The sequence below is a fragment of the Diplotaxodon limnothrissa genome, linkage group LG7, assembly GCF_057381915.1.
Source record: "Diplotaxodon limnothrissa isolate DT_005_m linkage group LG7, D_limnothrissa_male_GT1.1, whole genome shotgun sequence".
NCBI lineage: Eukaryota > Metazoa > Chordata > Actinopteri > Cichliformes > Cichlidae > Diplotaxodon > Diplotaxodon limnothrissa.
In genome coordinates, this window is record NC_140602.1 from 52,003,913 (window position 1) to 52,021,132 (window position 17,220).

The 17,220-nt window shown below is 40.9% G+C and overlaps 1 protein-coding gene across 1 annotated transcript; it reads right to left on the minus strand.

The window, feature by feature from the left end:
- Positions 1-470: 470 nt before the first annotated feature.
- On the minus strand, positions 471-16,074 carry st8sia5 (ST8 alpha-N-acetyl-neuraminide alpha-2,8-sialyltransferase 5). The gene is made up of 9 exons (XM_085358397.1): positions 15,929-16,074; positions 11,244-11,351; positions 10,806-10,901; positions 7,308-7,400; positions 4,900-4,986; positions 3,444-3,588; positions 3,192-3,304; positions 1,028-1,120; positions 471-933 (listed from the first exon to the last, which is right to left on the minus strand). The coding sequence occupies exons 1-9, from the start codon at positions 16,072-16,074 to the stop codon at positions 471-473; spliced, it is 1,344 nt and encodes a 447-aa protein (XP_085214523.1).
- Between the last annotated feature and the right edge of the window lie 1,146 nt (positions 16,075-17,220).

Sequence of the window (17,220 nt, forward strand, 5' to 3'; positions counted from 1 at the left end):
ACAGTTTGATTTTCTTTTCATATTTTTTAAAATATTAGCTGAATATTAAGATTCAGACTTTGTTTTTTTTGTTGTTTTTTTACACAAACATTAAAAGCTGCCACACCCACAGAGTGTCTGAGAAAAAGAGAGAAGAAGACGGGCTTAAATATCTGTGTGACCAAGTAGAAAAACAACACCTCTGTACAGCCGAGCCACTAGAAAACTCCACAGAAACAACATCACTATGAAGACCACTTTGTTCACATTAAAAACAAGCATCCAATGGTCTGACAGTCGGAGATAAGATGCTGGCAGAAGAGAAATCTTCAACATGTAGATGAGAGTGTCCCAAGGCCAACTCTGTTTGAACTGGGGTCAAAATAGTTGCCTGAACTGAGATTGCCGTGATGAAAACTGGCCTAAAGACAAATTAAAAGGTCAAATCTTGAGCAGTTGCATTAAAGCAAATTACTAATTAGAGTGAGGGATCATGCGCATGGCCCTGTGTGTACGTTGATGATCCCACGTGTATGCATGTGAATGAAGTTGAAAATTTCATGAGGCATTGCGTGAAAGCCCGGCCGTGGTTTGACGTTGTCATAGTAGTGGTGTGTGATGAAGATGCCAGAGGGGTTCATAGGAAATGCCCAGAAACCGTAGAGGTGGACCTCCTCGCACATCTCTAATGCGGCGGTGACTAGCATCAGGCCGCTGCTGAGCCGTTTGGCGCGGACGCCCTGCACCGCCCAGAAGCGCTGCACGTTAAGCAGATACTGCGGGTGGAAGAAGAACACACCTCTCTGGGAGTCAAAATCATCCAGCATATACTTAACTCTGAATGACACGTCGGTGTTGCGGGTGTTGTAGAACGCGGGTAGCACCACTGAGGAGTTTTCGTAATTCTGAAGGACGTCATAAAATGGCCTCCGCCATTTCTCCAGCTTCTGAAATCTGCAGAGAAAGTGATTCATGTGATAAAAGGAAAAGATCATTGGCAGAAGCTGAGCTAAAGAGGTGTTCTTTCTCAGACCCATATTTACAGTACCTCTCAGTTATAATGCTCGGGTTTATTGTCACCAGATCTGTTTTAGTCCCAACATCTGCTGAATATTTGTCATTAATGGGCGGTATGTTGCATCTGCAAAAAAAGGAAAATAACGTTTCACTAGAGTTTAATAATCATTTAGATTTGACTTGATATGTTTAAAAAGAGGCATGCTGAGGAGACAACCTGAAGAGCTGCACAAGTAATCATATAATAGTTTTAATAAGAAGTTGTTGGGGTATTTTTCTTTTTACAATAAATTACATAAATTGGTTAACCAACCAAAAATCCAGAAGAAAACACATTACACAAAAGGCATAAACTGATTTGCAGGTCATTTGGGGCGACCGTGGCTCAGGGGGGTTGGGAACCGTATCTGTAACCGGAAGGTCGCCGGTTCGATCCCCTGGCTCTCTGTCCTGGTCGTTGTGTCCTTGGGCAAGACACTTTACCCTACTTGCCTACTGGTGTTGGCCAGAGGGGCCGATGGCGCGAAATGGCAGCCTCGCTTCTGTCAGTCTGCCCCAGGGCAGCTGTGGCTACAACCGTAGCTTGCCAGTGTATGAATGCGAGAGTGAATGAATAGTGGCATTGTAAAGCGCTTTGGGTGCCTTGAAAAGCGCTATATAAATCCAATCCATTATTAAGTGAAATCGGTATTGATCTCCTACCAGCCAGAATTGTGACTCCCACTATTCGTACTATCCTGATCTCAGTTTGTTATGTGCATAAAGCACACCTGTACACACAATCAGTTTCTATTATTCAAACCTGTCTGCCACCATGGGCAAGAACAACGACTCGTCAGAGGACGTCAGAGACAAGATCGCACCATGTACAAGTCAGGAATGGGCTACGAGACCATCAGCAAGAAGCTTAGTGAGAAGGTGACAACTGCTGGTGCAATTATTAAGAAAAGAAAAAAATATAAAATCATAAAGTGATGAGAACCTACTTCCCTCAGTCAGAAGACTGAAAATGGGTCATGGGTCTTTCCGCGTGACAATGACCCAAAACAAACCACTAGGGAAAAGGAGTGGGGAAAGAAGAAGCACATTAAGGCCATGGAGTGGCCCAGCCAGTCTCCAGAACTCAGTCCTAGAAAATATATGGAGGGAGCTGAAGCTGCGAGTTGCCAAACAGCAGTCAAGAAATCTAAATGATTTAGAGAGTTTCTATAAAGACGAGTGGACTAAAATCCCTCCTGAGATGTGTGAAAACTGACCAGCTACAAGAAACGTATCGAGATACTTATCTCACTCAATGACATGAAGCTCAACTTATAACTTTTATGTAATGTTTTTTTTCTTTATCTGTATCAAAATGAAACGACCATAAAAATTAGAAAGTGTTCATTCGTTTGTAAGTGAGCAAACTCATATATTCAGCAGGGGATCAATAATTATTTCCACCACTGTAACTGGAATAAACAGGAATTTTAACATTTGAATTTCTCTTGGTGAAGCGAGGTCTATGGGACTACACTGATCAGCAGCAACATTAAACCACTTCATATTCATTTTGCTAAAACAACTCTGATCCTTCAGGACATTAACAGTACCTCCAGGGATGTCCTTTGGTATCTGGATCTGCAACATTGGCAGCTTGTCATGCTGAATCCCCAGACACTCAATCAAATTGGGATTTAAGGTGTTTGAAGGCTCAATACCTTGGGCTTTTGGGAAGCCACTCTTCAACAATACTTGGTTGGAAGTTAAATGTCAAAGTTACAAAGTTCCATTTTTGTGAATGGTAGAACCAAGGATTTACTAGCAGAAACTTGGATTCTACAACGATCCAAGTAATACGCTTCAGTGGTTTTGATGTTGTGGCTGTTCAGTGTGTAGATTTCAGAATTTAGTGCTAGTTTATTATTTGATGCTTTGAGTTTAAAGGTTGGGGTAAAATTTCAAAGAATTTTGCATGAAAGAGGAAGTACTTTTATGACTTCTTGTCATGTAATTTTTCCCAAGTTAAAGTTTTAATATTCGTTCATTATTATTTTTTATTATTCATTCTCAATTAACCACCAATTGTTCAATGACAATTTGTATGTATTCCTCGAAATTAATATAAAGATCAAGAATATTAAATCAGAACAGAATTCCAGGTAACACTGTACAACTCTCACATATCAAATACTAAAAGACTGCATCGTGAATACCTAAAAACAAAATCTGCTGAGTCAATTTCCTTTCCACATTTGCTGTTCTTGATGATACCACCATTTCCAATGACAGCACATTTCTTGAACTGCGACTTGGAATACGGCATATCCTGAAAGACATGAGGTGGTAATGTCAAATGAACACAACACAAGAACTTTTGAAATAAAACACATCAGATCAGCAGGTTTGGAAATGCCCACAGATACAGTAGAAAATAGCAAACACTCATAAAGAGGTGGTGAACTCACATCTGGTAACATCTTGAAGATCTCAGTAGTAATGGGAAGGATCCCACTGGTGTCCACCTCGTACCTCAGCTTGGTCCCTGCAGGAGTGTTCCTCTTGGTTGTGAACAGAAAGTTAGGAGCATTACAGCAGCGCGACAGAGACATCCTTCAGGACGACACCAAAGAAAAGTAAAACTTAGCTTTAGAAGATGCACGGTAAGATCAAAACCAAAATTATTTCAACCTTTACATCCTAATTGTTTTGGGTTGTTTATCAAAAGATGGTCATTACAAATTAACAATGTCTTTTTAAATAAAATGTTATTTCAGCTCTTGATATCGTCTTAAAACATACCTTTGATTAATGAGTTTGCACATTTTTTAAAGAGCCCAGAACCCAAAGATGATAGTTTTATAGATCACTGGTCACATTGTTAGATACACTTGCTTGTTAATGCAAATGTCATCCAGCAATTCAATGCCTTTTGGCATGTAGAGCTGGTCAAGACAACCTAATAGGTGGTGAATTACTTTGAATGGTTGTTGCCATACAGGCTGGTATTTTTGAGTATTTCAGGAGCTAAGGATTTCCCACACAACTATCTCAAGGATAAAATACCTAGTGAGTGGCAGTTCTCTGGGCAAAAATGTCTTGGTGTTGCCAGAGGTCAAAGAAAAATGACCAAGCTGTTTTGAGGTGACAGGAAGACATCAGAAACCCAAATAACCATTGATTATATACAAAGTATACAGAAAAGCATCTCTGAATACACAACATATCAAAGCTTGAAGCAGATGGGCTACAGAAACTGATGCTAAAGTTCACATGGGCTCTCCAAGGACGTGATGGAGATTGAGATCATGGATGTGCAGCTAAAAAATCTCTAGCAACTGTGTGATGCTATCATGTCAATTGAGACCAACATTTCTGAATGTTTCCAGCACCTTGTTGAAGCTGTGACACCAAGAGTTAAATTCTGTAGACAAAAAGGAGTCCAGCCCAGTATTAGCAGGGTGTAACCAAAAACGCTCCCATTGAGTGTATATAGTAAGATCCTGAACATGTTTGCTTTTTTCTTTTCTATGTAAGAATATATAGTATTTTATCCAGGATACTAATCCTTCATCTTATTCTACTTGGTTATTTATGATTCCCCAACAGTCAGTTCATCGAAATATTGTTCTATAAAATTTGGGGTTGGTATTCTCCATATTCTGTACTATTTGTACATATTTGGCTTGTAAAGTTTACTGTATTTTAACTACATTTTATCAGCAGAAGTAATCATTAATTTTCTGTAGAGGACTTCCAAACCAATAAATGTCAAGGTGATAATAGATAATAATGTTTCTTTTAAACTATTCAAAAGGTAACCAGTGCACTTCACAAAAAACACAGTCTTTAGAAAAAAGACCTTTTCGATAAATGCAGACATTTACATACATAATTCCTCTGCTCAGAATGAGTAACACTTACTTAAAGTTGCTGGCCTCCTCCTTGTTCTGCTCCCACCTACACACCTGCAGGTTTCGCCATCTTTCAAAGAGATCTGACGTTTTCACCCTGGTAGAGAGACGGACAGGATTGAGAGACTTGTGGGATGAGGAAAGACGACTTTATTCCGACTGACATGGTTTTTCCAATTAACCATTATTTCTGAAGAGGCAACAAATTGAAGAAACACCTTAAACGTTTCAAAAAGATAAACCAGAGGCCAAAAAATTTACTGCAACTTTACTGATCACCCTGGATCTCGACTCATTAACAGAAAGCACATCTGTAAATAGATGTCCTTGAACTGACATGCCCTTGGAGATGATTGGGGCGGCGTGATTTGCTCTGGGAGTCAGGCTTGTGCGTTCATTTTGCTGCCTGCCAGAGTGACAACAGCCGTTCCCTGCCGCAGCCAGAGTCGTTCTAGGGCTTTCATTGAGCACTCAGTATGATTTTGATAATTAAGCTGCCAGCCTGAGGGCCACATGCAAAAGGTCACTGGACATTGTTCATATTCACACAAGAGGAAAGATGCTGCTCAGATTGCCTTTGGAGCAAGTGGCTCATTGAATGAATCTGGCCAGTGATCTACTGTATGTTGTAAGCATGTTATTTATAGTGTCCTGTAGTGATAAGAAAATAAGGAGCGCAACAACTTGGCTCAATAGTGTTGGCAACAAAATGGATGTTATTGAGTAATGAAACTGCTCAAATGGTCAAGAATTGCCTTAAGTAACAACATAAAATAATCTGCGCTAGCAAATGTGTCAACTGTATTGACACTGTGTGTACTTACTGAAACATGTACTTATTTTTGTTTGTCTTTTTGGTCACACTATGGCATGACTCCAGACCTGAAAGTGTTGTTTACTTAGCTGGTTGACCTTTAATAACTCAATAACTATTACTGTGAACTTTTATGATACTGGATGGTTGACAAAATTCATTGGGTTGCCTTGAAATCTTTCATCACGCCAGTGTCAAAAACTGCTGCCCAACAGCAAGAAAACAAATAATATTGGTCTTCTATTGGTGGGCCTCTTCACCATGTTTCACGGTGCTAGTGCTAGTTTAGCCAAAATAAGCAAGTATTGCTTTCTACACTACACACTAAAACACCCTGTATGTAGGGAGACTTTGCAAATTAAGCCTCCTAATGTTAGCTGATAACACACCACCTTCTCATCTTAAAATAGCCACTTCTAGCGTTAAAAAACCAACATGTCAGAAGTCAAAATGCTAACACAGGGGCTTCCAAAACAGAGCTTCAAAGACAGCTAGTTAACGTAACAGAGCTCTCATCCATCTTTAATGGAATCATGTTCAAGTATCTTCAAATACTATCCTTTTCAGATTTATTTTGTGCCTTGTGCAGTATTAAGTTGTAGCATTGAGAATGTTAGCATGCTAGAATAGATTTAGCCCATTTTTGCCAACAAAGCCTCAGCTTACAAAGAAATAATCAGAATGTTGTTGACACATTTGGCTTGCATTCATCACACTTCACATGATATTGTAATGTGTGACATACAGATGAAAAGTTCTGCAGTCATTAGTTGGCTATAATGACTGTAAACTAATGAGAATTAAAATCTGCTGAGATGTGTCAAGGTTGTCAAGGAGGACAACTTCACTAAAACCTGACCAATACTTTAGAAGGACGAGCAATTCTTGAAAATGCCTGTAAAACTACCAATACTACCTTCACCATGAGCACAACTTAGCTTATTCTCTAAGCTAAGTTGTACACAAGTACAGGATGTCATTTTAGAGTTGTTGTTGTTTTTTTAACAAGATTGTTAAGGGCCAATCTTGTGGCCCTTAACAAAGGGCCACAAGATTGGCCCTTTGTTAAAATATCATCAATATCTTGCCAATACTCTTAGTGGAGCAGTCAGGGATGATAGACATCTCATCATCAAGTTTGAAAAATATTTACACCTAAAATGCTGACTTTAAGTAATCTGATTACCTGTAAATTTTACATGTGATTTGGCTAAACTGGTACAGTGTAATTTAATTATTAATTACTTGAATAAATAAACTTTTCATTTTATGTATTTATGTTGCATTTAGTTAAAATTATTGCTTCTTTTAGTTCAGTTAAGCTACAAAAGAGTTTAGAACTCCTGCTTTGACTTGGATTCATATTGTTGTCATCCAGAACCAGACATTGTTTTGAAAATGCTAGTTACTCTTACGCTGGTGGTGATGCTTAATTTTTAACTTCTTCATGCGTTTTTTTTTCTTCTACTACTCAATTTATCTTCACTGACACTGTACCAGTGAACCCTACTCCTGACACATGAATACTTTCATACATGATAAACACGCAGGATTACCTTGGAGATTTTTTTACCTTGTTAGATGAAACATAATCGGACACTCACATTGTCAGCACTTTGACGTCTATAATCTCCTGTCTGAGCTCCCTGCATGCAGTAGAGTTGTAATCAAAGGAGCCATCATAGTTTTCCAGATACCTGGAGGGATAAAAAGAGTCATCCTCTGCTTACATCTATTCAACATAAAAGAATTTAACAATAAACAGAAGAGATAAAATACACTATGCTTAAATAATATATATATATGTAAAACAGTGTGTTTAAAGGTCACAATAAGAAAAAATATTTCATTTTTAATATAAAATGTCTATGGTTTGACTTTATGAAATACTAGAATATCAGTAGAGCATTGTGGAATGACAAATGACAGAAATGATGTCACTGATTTTAGGCGTCACAAACAAGATAGTAACATGTCTACTGGACACTTGCACCAGATTCTGTTACATCTTAGTCTAAACCAATGTCATACACTAAGTGAAGAAACGTAGCACCTCTCATATTTTTATATAGTTCACTGGCTATGATGAGAACTTGCATGGTGTAACATTGGTACTCTGGGGCTAAAATGTGTGCATACACTGTATGTTCACATGTTGAATTAGGAGAGAAACAGACAAGGAAATAGGGCTGATTCCAGTGCTTGGCTTGCTAAAATGGTGGATTAGACGGTTTAGCGGTGTAGCATCTGGTGGTTATGAGCGTGGCCGGGTCGGTGCTTTTGTGTGAGGAGTAAGTAAGTATATCAGCTGTGCTGGCTGGAGTAACGTGACAGTTTGACTGATTTATTACAATTTTGTCACACTGTAAACATGAACACATACAACAGTAGTCATGCAAACAAGTAACCATAACAAAGAGGTAATAACAAACAAAGAGTTTGGGAGGAATTTTATCTTTTTTAATAAGGACTAAAGAATTGGAAGAGCTTCTTTTAGACACATGTGAAACAATCGTTACACTGGAATGGCAACATTAACCAAAAAGTATACAAAAATAATGTCTTTAATGTGTGGTGTGCTTTTGGTTGATTTCACAAAATGGTCGTGTGAAGAACGCTGGAAAAAGAGCCATGCTGGCTGGGAAATTTAAAGTTGGCTGTTGTATTTCTGTGTACTGATGCCTCATTTCTTCCAGCCTTTTGTTTAAACGTGATCAGAAAGCGGTGAGGATAAAATGTGTGTGTGGTGGGGGGCGTGGTTAGTATGGAGGAATAGGAGCCTGCTAGTATTATGTTTTGTTGGGTAGTCGATTTTTAAATATCACTAATTACTATAATGCTTTGTTGAAATAGCTTGGATGTACATCTGTGAAGCAAAGAGACTCCGTTATGGAGATGTTTGGTTTCATCCTAGGGTTAGAAGCACAGACAGTATCAAAGATGCACGTAGCCACCATCACAGAAGTTATTAAGTTGAACGTTTTCATGTGGTCACCCTGGTGCTTTAAAAACCAGGTGTGGTGAGCAGGCTCTGACTGTTCAAAGAGTAAGGGACTTCACCCCCTGCTGACCATTCAAAAGAATGCAAGCCATGGTGGCTTCACCTTCAGACCCAGAAGCTACATCCATCTTTCACACTGCACATGTTTAGAAGCCAGGGATGAAAATTGAACTGAACATGTTACATGATTTAGGTTCTGAGGGGAAAAAAAATAAGGAAACACATGTATTTTCCCTCATGCTTATCCTATTACCACAGCACCATTTGCTATATTTCTGCTGCGATGCCTGCTAACATTAACCCTAGCTAACTGTAAATACATGTGCGACTGAAATCTGTCATGGGTTTTCCACGTGCGCTTCTTTGACACTACATGTAACATGCATGGACTCAATAAAAATTCAGCATTATATAAAGTTATTCTGACATTAGCACTGTAGGCCACAGTCTTGCTTTAGTGGTTATTTAGATGGGTTTTTTTCACATTTGCGGGGTTTTTTTGTTCTTACACCATCAATATGATGCATTTGTAAACTGTCTTACCCTCATGAGATTGCTATCTTTATCCTGATCCAAAATCTTCCTGTTAAGGTTCGGCAGTTTATTTTTATTTTTATTCCTATTTATTCTATTTATCCCCTTCGTATATTTTATTTATATATGCCTCTGTATTTATATGTGTGTGTGTGTGTGTGTGTGTGTGTGTGTGTGTGTGTGTGTGTGTATATAATATTCTGTAACTGTAACTTCTGTCGGTGCTGTGCTTTTGGAAACCGAATTTCCCAGAGGAACCCACCCGAGGGATTAATAAAGTTTTTATCTTATCTTATCTTATCAGTGAGGCACAGAACTGATCCATCTCTTTCTGGCTTCATTCACCTAAATGTTTTTTGTTGGCTTGTTTAACCCAAAGGACATATTGATCTGTTGTATATCTTGTGGTAGAGACTTTACTTTTCTTTACATCTTATTGTTAAACTGAAAGAATTCATATACTGGAGAACTACATCAGAATTTTAGAGGGCTCTTGCAATGCTAACAGTGTTTTTGATAATGCTTGGTTAGGGACATGATGACATGTGAATTGGGGGAACCTGCAATGTGTCTTTGTTAGAATGAATGTTGGTATCTGTCGCACATTAAATGGAGCATTCTGTTTTGAAAGATGAATAAAACTGCTGCATATTACTTGTGGCTGTGAGGTAAATGAGGTGAGTTAACAAAGCAAGAAAAAAAAGATTATAAAAGGATGCAACAAGCAATACAATGGAGAGATGCATTAAAGGAACAAGATGCTGGGATAAGATTGTACAAATAAGGAACGATGAAACTGGTTGTCTACATCCACCTGATGATGCAGTGTATTTCTGAGGTTATACAGAGAGGAGCGGTGGTCTCATAGAATATATTTGACACGCTGAATAGAGGCTGTTCATTCTTGTTTTAGCTAAGATGATAAAACCTTTGCAAGTGTTCTCTGTTCAGGTCTGAAATCAAGACAACAATTTACTCCATGAGGTGAATTTCGTCGCTTATGGCTTCTTAGATTGACTGCGCAATTGCTGGTTGAAAAAACCAATCCAAGATGAGCATTTTAGCACAATTTCGTGGGGTGTGGGAGGCGGGGAGGGAAAAAAATCGGGCACGTTCCTGTCTTCTTGTAACAAAGAGAGTACAGTGGGGAAAAGGGGTTAAATCCAGGTCGCAGAGAGAGACAATGCAGATGTGAGAAGGGGAGATAGGAGGAGCGGAGAAGTGTCCACACTATGCATATGGTATACACACAGAGCTGTGCAGAACAGTATGAGACATAGGTTGACAAGGCATTTTGAAATGGGTGCTGGATGCGACACAGAGATACAAGGAGAAGCCAGTACATCAACAGGAGACCGTGGTTCAACCAGCTTCTGAAAGGGGGTGGGATTTAGGGATTTGGGAGGGGTCGAGGTGGACGGGATCAGACAACATGCAAGAGCAAATCTGAAGTGCAACCACCACTGAAAAAAATATGAGAGTTTATCCCTTTTAAACTAATGAAAAAAAAAGAGAGATATTCTTGGGTTTCTGTGAAAATGCTAAAAATGCCTTCAAACTGGCCTACCTTTGAGGGCGTTTTTTTTTCTTCTTAATATCAGCTAGGCAGGGTGTGACTATTACGGAGATCTGTGAATCTGGCTGAAAATTCTGACGGAAACATCTGTCAACATGCAGACAGGTTAAGTTAGAGTTAAACGTGTGATGTAGCCCTGTGACATCAGCAACCCCCTGCTAGCTTCCTAAACCTGCAGATGTCAATAACAAGTAGAGAAGAAAAGTGCAAATGTGCCTCGGCTTGAGCCCTTTCTACAGCATCTGAGGGGAGTCATGGGGTATCAGCGGCCCAGTCCACGCATGCAGGGCTGGGTCGTCACTAGAGATGGTGGATTTGAAACTTGTGATCTCTCATTCACTCTGCCTTTCAGTCTCTCTCTCGCTCTCTCTCTCACACACACTCTCTTTTGTCAGAGGTGTTGTGCAGTCAGTGGCGCTGGAAAGGTACCTTTTCCTTCCATTTCTGGCAGGCTTCAGAGATCCGTCATCGGAGAAATTAACGGGACCGGTCCAATTTCCTGTCTCGTCCCCTTTGAGTCGGCTAAACTGTTGCGCACTAGTAAGAAAATGAGTCAGTTTATTTGGGATTTATTTTCCCCATTGTGCAAATGTCAAACACATACTCCCAATCGCATATGTTCAGTCACAAAACCCAGAAAAAGTTGTACCTTTACACACTCACACATGCACATACAGAGGAAGAGGGGACCAGCTTTTTGGCTAAAGAAAGACAGTATATGACACCAAGCAGGGTTACAGTGACACCGTGATCTGAATGATACATTTATGCTGGGCTGATGCCACTAATCTGAGTGTGATTCAAACATTCACACTGTGCAATATTTGCTTGTGTGAGCGTTAGACTTGTAAATCAATATATTGAAGTGAGTGATTTAAGAGATGAGCGATAATCAGTGCCAACCGGCCAGCAGATTTGCCAATATAGTATTAAGCTGCCAATCTAGACCATCTTTTCATCCAGATATTACTGAGAAACAAAGGGAAGATTGGTTTAAGCCACCAGATCTAATAGTATTCAGTGAGTGAGAAGAACCTAACCCAGGTGAGGTATCTCAATTTAGAGCTAAAGACTAATACATCGATACTGTACCTAACAAAAAGATGCAATGGCTTGCAGAAGCTTAACCTGACCTTTGGTCTCGCTATGTTAACTTCAGCTGGATGCCATCACAGTACATTTATCAGAGGAGGTCATTTGGTGCATGTGTTTTATAGGATGTTATAACTGTGCCCGGAATAAAAAAAAGCTCATTCTACAGGAGCGAGAGCCGGGATTTCTTTGAGGGAGAAAATGGAGGAATGCAGCTATTTTTAGCTGTCAATCAAATCTGAAAATGGCAGTATTGTTTTGTTGTTCTCAATAAATCCATCCTCCTCCTTTGCTGCACATGCAGCAGATGTTACTTAGACAGGAGGAAAATGTGTTGAAAGCTATTTTCAGCTCAGTGTTTGTGCATTAGAAGGGTTTCTGGCACCAGGATTAAATGGTAAATGTGATCTTTATGAAGGGAAATGTCAGCACGTTAAAGTATATTCCTTAGTTTTGTGGGGAAAAATGTCCAGTCATTTGAAAACTTTTGTGCTTTTCACGTGTTGTTTTTTTACTTAAAATTTGATCCTTGAGATTTTCTCAACATCATCACATTCCATACATCTAAATATCCGGAGGAGTACAACTTCTCCTGTTATGCTGACTATTATGCAAGTACTCATGCGTGACTCATTTCTAGGAGTGCTTTGTGGGTGTCGTGCTAATTTCAGCAGGAGGAGATTGAACCCAAAGAGCATTTCTGGATGCATTATGTGATGGAGCATTTATCATCAGGGGCTCGCATCAATACCAATCGGCAGGCGCGCTTAGCTGCTCTGAGTGCCACTTCAACATCTCCATGGCAGCGGCTGCAGAACCGAACGCTAAAATTCGAGAGGCTTCTGTCCCTCTTCTTGTGCCTCAGACAGGACAAAAGCTAATCAACGCTATTCAAAGTGGCACAGTTTGGTTCATTAGGTTATCTAACCTACACCTTAAACCCATAAACTTCTCTTCCACAGTGTGTTTTTTGTCCTGTCTTCCTCCCATCACCACCAGTCCTCCCTAAACCAGGTTCTCCCTGAGGTTTCTTCCTGTTAAGAGGGAGTTTTTTCTTCCCACTGTCACCAAGGGCTCGCTCAAAGTCGTCTGTTTGATTGTTGAGGTTTTCTCTGTATTGTTGTAGGGTCTCTGTCTTACAGTATAAAGCACCATGGGGCTACTGCTGTTGTGATATAAATAGAATTGAATTAGTCATAGCCAAAACAACAAGCCTACTGCAGGCTTGAGTTTAATCTGACATACTTCCGTGTTGTAGCAAAAATTCAAACTCCAAAAGTGATTACTTGAGTGCTTTGACAGGCTGGTAAGACTAGAAAAGCTCCATACAAATGTAGCTACATTAGATTACTTCTGACTCACAGATCAGCTTAGGATCAGGATCAGCCCTTAGGAGCCCATCTATAAGTCCACATGAGATGCTAATGCAAGCATTTGTAGACAAGCAACAATCACTAAGTTGCCCTGTAGCACTAATGTGCTCTGACTCCATCAGCACATCGATCTGGATGCTTTTTCACTGCTGTGTGTTTCTCTAAGACGACCTCGTCTGTTGTTCAGGCCAAAACTGAAAACTGGGCTGTAGCTGAGCCTCTCCTCTGCTTGTGCTCTTACTTTTTCTCTTCATATTCCTTCATATTGTTCAAAGTGCGGTGACTTGATACCATGTGCTAACATCAATGCTCAGTTACAGCTGTGTCAACAGCACAAAAACCAACAAAAAAAACCCACACGCACAAAGAGAAAAGGCTCAAAATCAGGGAGATACAGCTCACTTACATAATGCAACCAGAAGATTTAATAAACATCCATGACTCCACAGGGCAGCCAGTAATTTTGTGAAATGATTAATTGAAGCAGTAATAGACTCACTGATAATGACTATCATAATTAGTTGCATTTACACTGCCACTCATCATCTGTGCCTTTCTTAATCCCTTCCTCCCTGCAGCCCGGGGTGCTATTCTCTCTATCCAAGAGTATTTTTAGATCGCCCTCCTCAAGTCAAGCGGAGTTGAAAGTTAATGTCTTCGTTCTCAGAAGTGTGTCAGCGGTGTCCCTCAACGATCTCGGGCTGCCACTTTATAATCCTACACTCTCCACTTCACCCCTTTGGATGGCACCAGGATGGCAGACAGGGAGCGGATTTATGTGTCTCTCTAAGGTGCCTCCTTTCAAACTGAACGGTCAGATTCACAGACAGATTTATCAAGTACATCAATGTGCACGTCGTACTGTTTGACTTTAATGGGTATCCTCATGCATTGAACCGAGAGCCCCTTCAGCCATAACACTGACGTATACACAGAGTGAGTTGATGTAAGAGTGATGATACATCTAAACTGTTACTCCATAAGCCATCATTCAGTTTGCCAGCACCCAAATGTCTCCTCTGCAACCATCCTAGCCAGCCTACATGCCTCATGTAATTACCAATCTGTTTTTATGTTTTGTTTTTTTCTGTGAAGCACTGAAGCAAAGAAGTGCACAGCAAGCATCCTGCCAATGTGTTCTCCGGCCAAGGTTTGGAGGAGGGAAGAGGCTGGGTGTGGCCGAATCCATGTGGATGACTTTGGATTGTTTATGCATGGGTAGGTATCATAAGATGACGCTTCTCTCTCTCTCTGTTTCACACACACACACACACACACGCATGCATGAAAACACATTCCTTTTATCACACTCCTTGGGTCTCTCACAGTCCCCTTCCTCTTTCCCTCGCTCCCACTGAGGTGTGTGCAGACAGACTGTAGCAAAATGGCTGCCGCTGAGCCAACTGGTTTCTGTTGTGTGGCTTGTTCCCCTTCTCTCCTAGGCCGAGCTCTAGGAGGAGAGCAAAAAAAGGCGCAGGGGCGAAACAAAGTGTGTGTGCTTCGCGTCTGAATTCATGCATCTCACTGAAGAAGTCAGGATGCCATGAATCCATGCCGAGTATTATCAGACCAGCCCGGCAGGGTGGCAAGGGAGGGATTAGTTGTGTGCGTGTGTGTGTTTTTTGGGAGGGAGGGAGGGGGACTTTCAGATTGCAGCACATATATGTTTGCTTTAGTAAGCATATATGTCCTGTCGGTAAAGTATCTGGAGGTGGTGGTGAGAGGGGGGGTAAAGTTTTATGTTTCTTTTTGAAGCACCTGAAGCTCAAACATCCCAGCTTCTCAACATCTGCTCGTCTCACGGGGATTTTAAGCACAGAGTATAAAAGAAAGTGACCTGAAAGTTGGGAAATAAATCTTGCAGTGGGTTTACAGTGGACTACAAACCAGGGTCCAACTAAAGAACGCCTCTGTCAAGGGGTTAAATACTGATGCAGAGGCATGAAACGTGGCTCTGCAGTGGCAGCATGTGCACTAGGGTGCAGCCTGGTAAAATGAATTATTTAACAGGGACCAAAAAGAAATACACATCATCTTCAACATGCTGCTTTCTGTCATCATCATCACCATCATCATCATCACCATCATCAGCTCCAGTAGCGTTCATATGTGTTATGAAAATCTGATGCCTCTGTCAGATGTAGGCTACGACCAGTCAAGAAGGCTGAAACGGAAATCAAAGAAAGGTCTTTGAAGAAAAAACGAAAAAGAAGGGGAAAACATTACCATGCACAGCTGAAGCACTGTGTATGGTATGAATGTGATGCTTCGTTTTCTGAAAAGATCAAAAAACAAAAATAAAAGGAACAAAAAGGAAAAGAAATCCAATGGAAATTGTTTCTATGCCACTGGGGAGAAAGAAAAACATGGATGGTTAATTGCTATTGTTCTTTGCAGCCACTAAAGCTTGTCCCGACATGTAGACCATCCAGACTACTCTCATTTCTACTGAGCATGTTCTTACCTCATCACTCACATTTTTACCTTTTCCATTAAAAGCCACTGATATGATCAACAACGACTACAAAGGCATGCTTCTTACCGCTCACTGTCATCCTTACACTCTTGGAAACTGACTGCGCTCTAATGTTCTTTCTAATCGTGGCTGAAGAGAAGAAAGGAGTGGGGTAAAAAAATATCAGCACTTACCTCTTGATGTAGTTTTTCCCGTAGAGAATCTGCTGCAAAAGTGTGACGAGCCCAAACGCGCAAATAAATATGAAACAAAGAGATCTGCTGCCGAGCAAGTCTTTACCCGACGATGGGTCGGAGTATCCCATTTTTCGGCGCAGCATCCAGGGCTGACGGTGACACCCGCTTCGGTGTCTCTCTTCGCTGCATTCAGAACCAGGATGGCAGGTGTCTCGTACCCGCTGGAGTGGACATTGTCCATCACATTGTTTTCCCTTTTAGTCTGTTTTACTGCTCTCTGACCACAGCATCACCGGAGGAAGGTGATGTGCACCGGGATCTGCGCTTGAGATCTCAAATCGTTAGTGACCTTGTTTTAAAATACGCGATTCTTATGTTTTGTTTTTGTTTTTAATGTCTGAGTAAAAAAGCACGAACGGCCCCGGAGGATATTCTCGGTGCCTATCGGTTATCGCCCTATACCCGCTTCGAGGAGGCGCAGTCTCTCCGTCGTGTGCAAGCGGTGCAGATTTGTGTAAAATGCGCGCTGGGTGCAGAATAAATCCTGAGATCTCAAGTCAGACAAAGCAAAGGCATGGATTCTTATAAGCGCGATTCTCGCTCTTTTTCTTTAAATCGGGGGGCTGAGAGAATAACAGCGAAACACATCCCTCGTGCGTCTTGTCAAATCTGAGCAAAGGTGCGTGACTGAAATCTAAAAAGGAAGGAGGATGCGCCTTTTCCCAGCCAGGCGGACGGGGGCGCGCCGTAATTCATTTAGATGCTCCATACTCAGCCAAAACGCAAGGTCACGGTCTGCCGTTCAAGGATGCGTCTGCGCAGACACGACATCTACAGCCGCCCACTTCACATGACCTCGCAAAGCTGATAACAAAACAAAACAAAAACAAGTTTACCATATTCCACCTCTAAACTGCGAGCCTGGGCAAACTTAAAGAAATGACCAGATTATCTTCCATTACAAAAACGACACTAGCAGTAGGCGGATGGAGTAAGAACTAGAGAAGTACTATGAGTAAAGACTGTCCTGCAGAGCCAGACCATCGATGCCAAGCTGATCTGTAACTGGACGGTATCTGCAGGACTCCTTCTTCTGACTTCTCCTATTTCTGACTGACCCGTTTTAATACAAGGTACATACAATACATACAACTAAAAAATAAAAGATTTTTTTAAAATGTGTCTTGTCATCCTATGGCATGTGTTGCCTCACAGCAAGAAGGTTGTGGGTGTATAGACTTGGAAGATCTCCTGGGGCCTGTGCAGATTCACTCCAAGGCATTCCAGCT